Raw genomic sequence first — 13,364 nt, 5'->3', positions numbered from 1 at the left:
AGCAGCTCAGTGATCAAAATATATCTTGAACACCAGGCAACTCCCAACAAACTTAATGAAATCTTATGCTTTTTAATGGAAATCAGATCCTTGACATCCCATCAGTTTGAGTTACATTGTCAGACAAAGATAAACAATACCAATCCATTGAGAAATCCAAATGTTATAGCAGATTCCTCCAAAATCAATCCAAACTACATAGGAGCTTGATAATGTCTCCTGTATAAAAAGGAAGTTCTGCTTAAAGGGCATGAGAAACATTTTGTTTTCAAAATCTTAGTGTTCCAGAAAAACTGTCTGGACAGCACTGGAGTTAGGCTAACCTCAACTACAAACTGGCTAGGAAAACAGTTTCCAAGAGCTCTGAAAGAATAGAAGATTAGTGTCAAATTAACTGGGTTTTTTAAAGGAATGGTTTCTATTAAAAAACACACAAATTTCTGAACTCTATTTCATACAGAATTTTGGACTTTGGTAAATCTGGTAAAGGGTCCAAGTGAAGTGTTTCCTCTCCTATGCGTCATTTCAGAGTCAGAATGCTTCAGGTAGATAACATTTTAAGTCTTTTAGATTTAATGGTGCTATTTTTTAAAATTTAAACATCTATATCTCATCTAATTTTGAATGTAGTTGTCACCAAACAATTTGTATTTAGGTTGTATTAATTCAGCATTATAAATTATAAAAACACAAAAAGTCTGAACATTACTGAAAATAGCTTTTGCAGCTTAATGGTTCAAAAATTTCCACTATTTCCTGGGGGGGGAGAAAGAAAAACTAAAAAAAGGATAAAACTACACAAATTCAAAGAAATTAGAATTTTTAGAATTTTCTTTGGAGAGAATACTGGTTTTACAGAATTTCTGATTGGGTTGGCTGTTCTATTTGGCCATCACCAGTAAGGAAGTATAACTTGAAGCAGGGGGATTGTATTACAGGAAAGGGAGGTAGAGGAGAAGGGAGTGCAGAAAATGCATTGAAAATTCAGAACAGACCAAGACATGAGAATGAGACTGGGGTTGTGAAGATGAAAAGCTCAGGAACAGAAACACCATATAATTGCTGCAGAAGCAAGTTGCCTTCTACTCTGCCAATGCTATTTTAATTACAAGCAGCAGGTTTTAATAGTACTTAAGGTTTATCAAGTGGGATGATGAAAAAAAAAAAAAATTACCAGGATAAGAAAAGAAGACAACAAACAGAGCACATGGGCTGTAAATACTACAGCAACAGCCAAATCTTCTTCTCTTTCTCACTCCCCAGGGCTCTGCATCAATTTTATGTTTGTTAAGTCTTCCACTTTCCCCTGTCTTGGCTTTTTATAATTTTTCACATCACCCCCTTATGCTTAGCATAACTTCACAACGTAAGTCGGCACTTTCAAATAATTCCTGGAGATGCAGCTGCCCTCGGAAGCTTTTTGTCTGTAAGAACTCACCCTGAGCTTTAGCTGCACTGTTTTAATTCCTCTTTGGACTGCGCACTTCTCAGAGGGGCACTCTGATACTTCCTGGAATATTTATCCTACCACATAGTGACTTCTCTCTCCTATTGCCTAAGTGATAGAAATAGTCAAGAACAGAGGAAATTTCCACCTGGGACTCAGCCCTACAGAGCAACAGAGAATATAGTGAATGATCAGTAAATGATCACAGCTTCCACCTACAAATCTTCTGAATGGTAAAACTGAAAATAAAGAGGGACTCACCTGGATTTCCTCTTGCAATAGACCAGGAGATTATCAAATAGAAAGAACATTCTCTCCTGGATGTTTCCTGCTGAGATTTTTAACAAAGTCCCTTGCAGCAAGAGCTCTGTGCAAATATCTGTCAGATTTGACCCCTGAAACATAAAAAAGAGATTAACTTTCCTTTATGAGTGCACAATGAAGGTCTTTTACTAACATGCCCTTATTTTATCTGTCATTAAACTGTGAAATAACTGATGCACTCATAAGGCTTTCACCCAGATCTATTCGCCTTTCAAGTGAGATCTATCCATTAGAAATGTCAGCTCCATTCTAGCTCCGACACATTCCTTTCTTTCATAATCTTCTGGTTCTGCTACAATTTAGCACCAGCCTGCACACACAAATACACTAAATTCCAAATTCCTCTGAGTGATGCTGCCTGCACCTTCAAAAGTGTTTACACATCACAAAAGAAACAGAAATAAATCCCTGTACACAACACAAGTCATTAAACTGTGCAGTTAACAGCCTCTAGGGAGCTTGTTGGTCCTGCATCCTACCTCCCATCCTTCAATGTGGGACTGCAACTGTTCAAGGGCTTCCAGTTTCTCCATCTGTCTCTTGGTCTCATTGATATTTGTACAGACTGCCTTCATTGCCTGCAGTGCATTCTGGACAGCTGGGTGATCAGGATGCTTGGAGGGAGTCCTCTTAGCTAATTCCTTATAAAAGTAAAAGAAAACATGGAATCTGAGAAATGGTTCATGGAAAGGTTTGAGCATTAGCAAGGAATCCTGCAGGAAAATGCCAGAACCATTGCAAAACTAAAAAGGATTTGGGGGCATTTTACTGCAGATGCTGTTCTCTATTCTTCATGTGTACAGGGTTAATATGAATGCCATTAAATAAATGAGGCAATTGCTCATGTTAAATATGCTACATCAAGAGAGCTCAAGAGTATGTTTTTCTGTGTCAGATATGTTTGTATGTTTAGAAGGCTGGGGCATGTGTCCTGACATCGAGACAAACAACACCTCTGCTCTGAAGAAGTCCATAAGAGTCTCTGCTTCACTTGTGTTAAAGCACAACAGCCCAGTTAAGCCATGTCCACTGAAAAACAGCAGAGGCAGAACTCATAACCTGACAATATTAATGAGTTTGGCAAAAGGGGCAACCACTGTCAACTCACAATTAATCATTTTTTTTTAGACCAACAGGATTTCATAGTCAGCCACAACTGAATAAGAATACATTAAAGAAATCTAAAATATGACTGGTAATTTAACATTGATACATAACATGGTGTTTAAGGCTGAAGTACTTTCCCACTATCTTTGACCCCAATATGTTATTTGGTTGTTTAAAAGTCCTGTTCTGCTGAATTGCATCATTCTGCATGAGACACAAGAATGAATTTGGTTACAGCCAGAGAGCCTGCCGAGTACTGTGATCTGAATGGAGCTAAACTGCTTCCACCCATTTGTGATTTACAGAGTAACAGATGCACAGGAAAAGGAGGCTTGCTGCTACAAATGTCAGTTGATATCAAAATGAAATTCCCTGTGGAAGTCTTTACTTTGCTTTTGCTGAAAGTGAGACAAGAAAAGTAAATGTTCAAAAAGCTAAGGCAGGAGACAGGTGTTACACTTTGGCGACACTAGCCTCTGTGATTGCAACACAGATTACTCTCACTAAAAATCAGTGAAGTTCTGCAGCTCCAGTGTCACCCATACTGCACTGGGAACAGGTATGTACACACTAGCGCTGTCTAAACATCCCATTCAGAAATATCCCCAAAACACAGAGAAAGACCTCTTCATTCACAACACACCCTGCTGCAACAAACAGCATCTTCTCCATGCCAGTCACATCCTGGGAGCAGGAGAGGAGGCTGGGAATGGCAGGGAGGGTGCTGGCTGGGACTGGCACTGCCCCTCCACAGCCCTGTCTGAAGCTGTCCAAGACAAAGCCGTGCTACCTTGACACTGCCATTTCCCAACAGAGCAGAGCTCGGCACTTTTGAAACACGGGGTGAGAGCTCTGGGTGCTTATTTCTTTTAGTGACACATTTATGATGTGTAACCTCAGAGCATTTGACAACATTTTGAAAGGCAGCTGAAAGACAGCCCAGACGGCAATACCTGGGCAAGCCCTGTCCTCCACAGAGCCCACAGACATTGCTGTCTGGAACTGCTATCTCCTCTTCTGCAACTTGTGGGCTTATAGGGTCAGAAAATAAGGCTGCTGCCAGTTGCAGAGAACTACTTCTTGCCAAGAGTTTCTTAAAATAATTCATAAAAGACACTTTTCTTTCTTCTTTTATTTTTTTTTTTTAAGAAGTCTCTGACATCCTTCCCCATGTCTTCCCCCATTGCACAATATTGACTGTGTACTTCAAACTGACAGCAAATACACTTTGCAGCTGAAAGTTACACATTCCTTTATTTGAGAAATTCCTTCCTCCTACCTTTATTCCGCTGAGGACACTCAGACATGGCCTAAGATGGACTTTGTCCATGGGATGCTGACACTGTGCACAGACTGGTGCAGAGCCCTGCTGCCAGGCTGCCCTGCTCTGTGCCACAGCCCCGGGCAAGCACCCACTGTGGCTTCAGAGGGGCGGCCCTCGCTGGCCTGCTGAGCAACAGCTTCACAGAGAGAACAAAACACAACACCCTCCTTTGTCAGTTCAAAAAGTTAAGTTAATCAACACTTCAGCTCCAAATGTGCTTAAAAAAGGAAAAAAAAAAAAGAAAAAAAAAGGGCAACAAAAACCCAAACCACCTTTCTGTAAACATATACGTTCTTAGCAGTTTTATAATTTTATTTTACAGTTTGTAATATTTGCCTGTATTAACCAGAAAATAAATGATACATCAGACTTCCTCTGTGTGCCTGCAAATCACAATAGTTTTTTTATTCTGCATATTGTTAAAACTTGTAATTTATGTCAATGTCTCTGCAGGGCAAACACTTGACAAGCAATGGTAGATCAGGTAAAATAGATTAGCTTCAATATGCCACTGAACCTACAACATATGCTAATTTAAAATGCAATATAAACATGTTTCTGGTTTTATAAATATCAGCAGTTATTTGTGATTATATATACGTGTGGAAGACAAAAGCATGATTTATAAATTGACAGTGCTCCTTAGAGCTCTTTAGGGAACAGACAATTTTTAATATTATACTACGTAGAGTTAGATTTCAACCACACAATGTCATGAATCTAGGAGCAACACAACTTTTCTTGGAGGAGGGAAGGGGGGAGAAAAAGCCAATCCTCCAAAGATAAATATATTCAATTACAGCCAAATAGAAGGTTCTGGTTTTTGAACAGCTACAAGAGAAATTGAGAGATGAGGGAGGCAATAAGGTAAGCTTCCTTCATCCTGTTCTGTATTCACACCAGTGCTTCCCATCTTTCCAAGTGCAGGCAGTGATTCATGATGGCCTGCGTGTGCCTCACTGCTGGGCTTTCCTTTCCAGGGGATTCTGACTCTGGTGACTCTGCATACAAGTTTTTCTGCCCCTCCCAGGCCCAGAAAAACTCTTCTCCACATGAAGCAATACATAATTACTGCCCTAATCACCCATGGAGTTGTATGCCCTCAGATGTTTTTAAAGCATCGTCAACAGACCAGACCTCAGGCAAGGTCCAAGCCCGCGAGCTCTGGCTCTCAGGAGCAGCAGGGTGCGGCTGTCATGTGCTGCACTTTCCTCCTGTGCCAGAGGAAGGAGACAGAAGTGACTGTGCCTAATCCCCACACGGTGGTGTGATTAACTCATGATTACCACTGCCCCAGGGTTTGCTTCTTCCTGACAGAAATGCTCTTCATTAAGGGGAAGAGACTATTTTTGTTCAGAGACTGGTTTACACAACAGCTGCTTCTACTCTTAAGCAGTAGAGCTGAGACTAGCTAGCAGAGTCCCACAATTAGCACGGGCGAGACAGAGCTGCCTTCACCCAAACCCCCATGCTGGAAGCATCTGCTCAGCAAGTTCTCCAGCCACTCACTCCTGCTCGGTGTCCTTCATCTCTGCTACCTTCCTTCTTCCCAAAAACCAATGCCCATCACACCCAACAGTTTCATTTTGCCTGAGCCTAGTCCAAGCCCCTTTCTCAGTTATAAGAAACTAATTTACTGACTGAGAAATTCTATACTAATTTTCTTGTATGTTGTCTGAAGCAGACAAGAACTGCATTGTGGTACAAATACTAAAATTGTTATTTCTCTATTTGTACAGAGATTATGAAATGCCATAGCTAAGTCTGAGAGCCATCCTTCAAACCACATAAAAGGCTTGCAAATTAGACAGAGAAAAAGCAACAAAAATTATAAAACTCAAGCCCCCAACCCCAAGCAAAATAACCCCATCAAACCCCACCCACAAAAAACCATCCCATCCTCTCCCCCTTCCCCCCAGAGAAAATCCCCAAACTGAAAAACCCATCCAAAAACCTGTTTACAGTCAGGCAGTTCAAAGCTGCAATGTTTGTGTCACAAAAAATGGGAAACTATAAATAAAATTGAAATGTATTGGCCACCAACATCTGGATCATTGTTCTGTCTCCATCATTTGTTAGTTAAAAAAAAGCTTCATGAGAGCATGAGAAAACAGAAGGTCGTCTGTTGCAGGATGGCATATTTTATTGGAAATTACTGCAATGCTTACAGTGGATCAGCACTTGGAGATATTCTAGTGTATTATTCCTAATTAATTAACTCAAATCAACTCCATGCCAGATTCTATTGTTTTGAAGAACACACATATATGTTATTAAGTAGTTACAGTATTTTAAATATGTGCCTTACCTTACTACTTCAGTTTAGTTTCAAAAACAATCAAGTCTGAATTACCGTGTGCATACTAGCTTTATCAAATCCACCTACTCAGCTACATTACATTAGACAAGGTCATATCAAAGTTACCACATAATCTGGATGTTCACAAACTCTTGCCGAAAACAAAGTAAAACAGGCAAGTAGGCTACCTTTGGTCTAAGGCTTTTCTCATCAACTGGAATACAATAGTATCTGTTTGCCCTGGGAATTAGATAAAGCAAGATCCAATCCCCATGAATACAAAAGAGCTATTTCAGGAGCCATAACTGCAGCTCAGTAGCAAAGGGAGAGCAAACACTTAATTTGAAGGTTGGCCTATTTTTAAATCTATCTCTTTTTTTCCTTGCTTGAAGACCTCCATTTTCCTGGTCAGCATAAACAGAATCTAGCTGTGTTTTCCCTTAAGTGTTCTCATGTCTGAGACATTTGTGTCTGCTCCGGTAATTTAATGCTAGCAACTATCAAATAAGTCTTGAATGGGACACAACTTATTTGTTATGAATTCACTACCTTGAGAATCAGAATCCACCACACTTTATAATGGTCACTGATATTTTCTGTGCTGAACAACTTCTAGTGTTATGGTATTATTTATGGTATTTTCTGACTGAGGCAGATTTGTTGCCTACTGAAAACCTAATTCCTCTTTGCTTTTTCTTAAAACTTTTACTTCCTATCCAAGAAGTTTCAACTAGTGTGTGATCTTTATCAGCCTGTATACAAGAAGAAATCCATAGCAAAATGGAATGCAGCCCACGAGATGCCCCGTCACGGCCCCTCCCTGTAAGGCTGTTTGTTCAACAGGTACACGTGGGTCTGGGTCAGCTGCCCCAGGACCAAGGCTAGGCACAGGGAGGGCAAATTCATCTTTACCCCACTGTGGCTAGAAAGCAAGAAACTCTGTTTCAGTCTTCATCTTGGTGGCATTGGCTTTGGCTTTCAAAGGATGTTTGGTCCCCGGGATTTTTGACATACATTCATCACAGAATTCTTACTTTCTTCCAGAACACATAAAGGAACCTTTCTTTCAAAATATGAGAGAAAGTATTTCTATTTTTTTTAATTACTTTTCTTTTAGTAAACGCAGTGTGGCTCTAGCTGAGAAAGAGACTGATATCATGGAAGATTGATGGCTGCTAGCCACGGGACGCAAGCTCTCCCAGAAACTGCTTTCTCTTTTTCCCTCTTCTTGTCCCCTGAATTCAGTCAGGTGACCCAGCCCTGACCAGGAAGGATGAGAAGCAAGTTAGCTCTTTTCAGGTCCTTTATGCTTTATCTTCTATGGTAAGAATACTAGTAAGGGGCCAATCAGTGCTGCACACCATAGTCATTTCTGGATTGATACCCCCACATTGGGAACTCATCTGAGACAACCAAAGAGTTTTCAAACAAGCAGCCAAACAGCTGTCAGAGATACAGGATTTTTGATCATTACTGACCTGCTCACCATCAAACCAGAGACCTTGTAATGAGAAATATATCCCTTTAAGAGTCCCCAGAGCCATGCAGTCCGTCAGAACACAGGCACCATTCTAGCTGAACACAGCTTTACAGGAAGTGGCTGAAACAGCCTGCACAAGCCTTAATAAACATCTGAAGAGCACTGAAGTCAAAAGGCTTTGGTTAGTCAGTAAATCACCCTGTCTGCTCTACCCAGACCATAACAGGATTTAGCAGCCTGCCAGCATCAGGCAGCTTTTTGTCTGTACCCATAAAAAGCCATTTTCTTCAGAGAAGATCCAACTTTCAGAAGTGTAAATCAGGAAAGCAATAGTAACAACAAAAGTCAGGGCTAAAAAAAATGCAGAATCACTCCAAGAATAAAACAATCATCTGGAGAAACACTTTCTCTGGTTTACCTTGAGCAGAAGAGGATATTTGCAAATTCTCTGAATTGGAGTCAGCAGATAACCCTCTAGTGGAATGTCTGTTGTCTTTCTGCCTCCCAAGAGCATGCAACCCTATAATCAAAAAAAGAAACAAATGTTACCTCAGACACAAAGCTTTGAGGTGATTTTTGACACAATTTTGTATGTCTAAAACATGCCTTATAGTGAGAAAGCACTTTACCACACCTAAGGTACAGGAAATGGCATTTCATTCACCATACAGTCATCAAGTCTGACATACAGCCATCAAGTCTGCAAAGTTCTGCAGACATCAGCAAAATAAAATTTTCGGTGGATAACAATGGCTGTGCAGAATGGTATCTTCTCAGAGAAATACTATACAGCTGGTGACTCAAAAACTATTCTAACAATATGATGGCAAACAGCAAACCTAGATGGACCATTATCTAAAATAATGGTCCATCTAGGACCCCCACAACAGATACAACCTGTTATCTTTGTTCACTATGTAAAGTTGTATACTGTCAGTCCAGAAAACTCTTGAAGGCTAAAATAAAGCCTACTAACTAGTAATCATGTAATTAACTTTAGCCCAATTGTTATGTTTGAACTGAACTGGAATTGAAACAAATTAGTCATCTGCATAACATCCACCAATTCTCTGGCAAAACATTATGCCTGAGCACAGCTGAACAAACAGCCTGGGCACACTGGCTGGCTAACTAGCACAGATGGAACTTCTCAACAGATTATGGAAATTCATTTCTCAGGATTGATGTAGAAAGGGAGTTTAAGAACAGGGGATGACAGTGGGGAAAAAAACAACCCTTATAGTACTTGAACTGTCCTTAATTGGTAACAATAATCTGTAATCTTTGTGACAAATCAATACTGCCCTACTGTAAGCTTTTTACACATTCCCTGATGATTCCACTATTGGTTGCTGCTAGAGACAGGTTGGAACTTCAGGTGGCCTTCAAGTCTATTTCAGATAAACTATGTCCACATTCCTATGCTCAACCATGAACATGGACTTTGCTCCAAAAGTCACTCCAGTTGCAAACCTGTCCTGTACACACAGAAGTCAAACTTTAAATGCAGTTCAGCCAAGAAGTGCCTGCTTTGGGACATCACCAGTAGTATTTTCCCCTGTGAAAAACGCGCTGTGGCTCAGACACACTCTGAAATTTAGTGAGCTTTCTGGCTGTAGCTCTTCAATTTTTTTCTTCAAGGAATGTTCACAGGCATCATGCATTAAATCTTTTAGTCCTAACTGGTATTTTTTATAGACAATTGTCTGTAAAATAACCTGTCCCCAGGCTATTCTAGATCTGTGGCATTGGCTGCCCAGCTCGTAATGCTCCCTGTCCAATTTCCAAGTCTCAAGTGATTCAGTCCTTGCCATCTCTTCTTTCAGCCCTCCCTCTAGCTCTGGGCTCATAACTGCCCTTTAACACTTATTGACTTCTCAAACACATTCTCACATTCTATGTTTCAGCAGCTGTGAGGAGGCAATTGGGCCAAATCTATCCTCACAAGTAAAGCTTTGTACTTCAGTGCTGCCTTCTCTGCATAGTAGCATTGTAGCACTGGTTTGGGAGGCAGAGAAGGGAAGGGAGGCCTGGAAGAAACTACAGCACCACAGCTAAGCAGACACATCAGTGCAGCCCTTCTTCCCACATTTACTGCAATTTTAAGTCTCTTGGATTCAGGTGCTGCAGCAAGCCACAGAAGACAGTGTGACATCTTTGTTGTCCCTTGTAATCAGTTTGCCAGCTGCTGTCTCTAGCAGAAACAGAAAACTTTCTCAATACAGTGGAAGTGGAGGACATTCTGAAGGTTGGGAAGGACTGGGTTTACATGCACCTTCGTCACCTTTCTCATTGGTTTCTCTCAGCAGAAGCACCCCAAAAGAATCTCATGAATAAGGTAAGGGTCATTTAGTAATTCAAAGTAATGGTTTGATACGGTTCATTAAAACTCTGACATCACAAGAGACTCTGCCTATGCAACAGCACAAGGGTGGGTTCCCTCTGAGGCCTGTATCTTGTGGCTAAAGGAATGCTCTGGTCCTGCTTGTGACTGATGTTTATATGGAAGTTTTCTTTTGCTGTGCTACATTGGGAAAGAACAGAACTTTCACAGCAAGCAAAAAAAAAAGAGCAGAAAGAAAACCAGATCCTTTGCAAGAAAGACAGTCTATTTCACTTCATAGAATTTACTAGGAAAAAAGCTGATGTGACAAATTATTCCCTCATCTATGTGCCACCCCCCTTACAAATGCCACTCATCCATGGTCAAGAAAACAAGACATTAAAAAATCAAGCACAACTGGGGTGAAAGCAAGAAGGAGAAATAACTAAGAAAGGAAAGAAAAGTAAGGAATGCAGAGGTAGAAGGCAGTGCCCACTGACTGATTCTTCTTCCAGCCCAGCCTCTAAGGCATGTTTGACGGCTGTATGGCCAGAGTCCCTCCTTGGATGGGAGTTAGTTACTTTTGATTTAAGCAGCAATGATGCACTCAATACAATTCATCCAGACTACACTTCTTGCCCACAACTGGACTCATGGAGAAAAGGGTGTCAGAAGCAGGTCACATTTTTCTCATGAGTCTGCAAACGGTGAATTGGTCAGAGAACTGAGCAGGGGACCACATCCAATGGGAACTAGCCTCAGTCTTGCTGCTGACTTATTGCATTATTCCTTTCATCTGCGCTTGGTTTTTCTGTTGTTTTTTAAAAAGAAAATCTTCCTTGTTTCCACTGCTGTCACTCCTGCTGGTAGTGCTCAGTTCTGTGCCTCAACTCACCAGTGATTTCAGTGCCCCTCCACCCTGAGTGCTCCATACCTGCAGTGGGCAATACCTGCAAAATGCCCAGCATTCCTGGGATACCAAAGAGCTTTTATGAGCACAGGGCAAAGTCAGATCATTCAGTCAAGAGTGCTAGAGAAGGTGCTTACCAGAAGGAATGTTCTCACTGTGGGGATCTTGTTCAATTCCATCAGCAGTCTGAGTGCCTTCTCATGGTTGCTACAGTACTCCTCATACACAAAGAATTTGTCTTTCTGCAAGGAAAAACAAAGTAACTTATTGACTCAGACACCACTGGAGAGATTATTTTGCCAGTCTGCTACCAAATTCTTTATAAACAGAGGTGGACTCCAAGTGGCATTAGCATTGGAGTTTTCAGGAAGTGTGTGACACTCATAATGTGAGTAATGTATATAGGTTCTCACTAATTCCTGACTTACTGCTGAAAGTTAACAGAGACTTTTCTGAGCACTGAGACTTTCAGCACTTTTCCTCTTAATGCTCCACTGAGATCACTGGTATTCTTTCCTGAAAGGAGGGATTTTGCTATCAGGAATACTCGCATGTGCGTCAGGATACTCCATGGAAGTAGCCAGAAGCAAAACAAAGCCAGAAGCAAGGGAGCTCACCACTCCTGCAGGAGGAAGAATGCCAGGTGGAAGAGCCAAGGCCTGAAAGAAGCTCTGAGATCTGGAGGGGAACTATAACACAAAGAAATCCCCTGCCTTTCAAGGGGTGAGAGCCAGGCCCCAGTAGGTTGGCTAGTTTACTGTGTTCTGAAACAAGCAGCAGACAAATATGTATAACAGATTCTGTAACTGGAAGAATTTTACCAAATACACACCAAATAACCAACATATTACAGATAGTAAAGGAAGGGAAGCGTAGCTTCACAACTAGATTGAGCTACTAACACTGGGACGTCACACCCACCAGCACATGCTGGAATGAAACCCCCTGTTAAGAAATGAAGGTCAGCTGGCAGGTCAGGGTCAGCAAGTTCTGCTCTACTGATCTTCAGATTCAAAGACAGTGCAACTTCTTCTATCTAAAAATGATCAGAGATGCTGAACCTATTGCAAACACTAGATATCTGGAAACACTGGAGTGAGTCACAAAAGAAGCAGGAACAAATATTCCAATGCCAAGCAGATACAGCAAGGGGCGAGTTGATCCTCTCAAAGCTGGTAGGAAGGGGTGAGCTTTCAGCAGCTATATTCAGAGCTTCCAGTATTGCATTCACCAGAATAAAAGGAGGGTCATGAGATTGTATTAGGCTTTCGGCAAAATTAATTATTCAAAAGTCAAAAAACCCATCACTTTTGAGTGCTTCTCAGGATAGCACTTGATTTCCTGGTTCAGGTTAGCTTCTATACCATAATGCAGCACCATGTGGAGGTACCCAGACAAGCTAGTTTGCATATCAAAAATAATTTCAAAACATTAGTGTGGCACTGTGCAGGTTAATATGTGAGGCTTTCTAGAGCTACCATCTCAGAGCACCAAGCCAGGTAGCCAATGCCTTCCAGAGTTTGCTGTTGTGTTCACAGCAGGATTCCGGTCTGAAAACATTCTATCTGAACCTTTTAATATCCCCAGAATTTGGAAGATAATTTTTTTGAGTTTTGATTGGAGTCCTAGCACTCTTAGAGCTTCCTGTGTCAGCTGAAGGTACTTTCAGCATCTTGCTACTTTTAAGACCATTCACAGTGATCCAAGCAAAGAACTACTGCCAGCTGAAGGAGTTTACTAGCATGGGACTACAGCTGCAGTCACTGGGTATCCCCTTTGCTATTGTCATAAGGAAAACAAATTGCATTTTTATTAGTTTAGGAGAATTTGACATTCTGGTCAGATGTTCAATGGTAGATATAAATCTGTAAAATGTTCAGAATCTGTAAAATGCTTTTGGGTTTGGTTTAATTAATTTTTCCTTTCCTTGTACTTCAAAAGAAAGAACTGAAAATAAATAGGTGTATGTTCAAACACAAGAACAATGGTACAGAGCAAATAAAACAACAGCCACAAAGGGTATGGTGCAAAGAGATGGAATGCAAGTGTTCAGGACTTTTATCCTTCATCAGCAGCTGTTCATGTTGCTATTGGGGTGCAATACTGGGAAGCTGTAAAGAAACAGAAGTTTCTGACCACCATATGCAGGA

General features: G+C 41.0%; 1 protein-coding gene across 3 annotated transcripts in view; it reads right to left on the bottom strand.

Annotated features, from left to right (window-relative positions):
* The window catches only part of PREX1 (phosphatidylinositol-3,4,5-trisphosphate dependent Rac exchange factor 1), a 116,133-nt gene that overhangs the window by 46,547 nt on the left and 56,222 nt on the right, over window positions 1-13,364 (bottom strand). For all 3 annotated transcript variants that reach the window (XM_050982097.1, XM_018917463.3, XM_050982096.1), the window contains exons 4-7: window positions 11,352-11,456; window positions 8,400-8,501; window positions 2,251-2,412; window positions 1,709-1,842 (exon numbers count right to left, since the gene is read on the bottom strand). In XM_050982097.1, the coding sequence (XP_050838054.1) occupies window positions 1,709-1,842; window positions 2,251-2,412; window positions 8,400-8,501; window positions 11,352-11,456 (503 nt within the window). The remainder of the gene's footprint in view (window positions 1-1,708; window positions 1,843-2,250; window positions 2,413-8,399; window positions 8,502-11,351; window positions 11,457-13,364) is intronic.

Source organism: Serinus canaria, chromosome 20, assembly GCF_022539315.1.
Source record: "Serinus canaria isolate serCan28SL12 chromosome 20, serCan2020, whole genome shotgun sequence".
NCBI classification, from domain to species: Eukaryota; Metazoa; Chordata; class Aves; order Passeriformes; family Fringillidae; genus Serinus; species Serinus canaria.
This window is presented reverse-complemented; position numbering and strand designations above follow the sequence as displayed.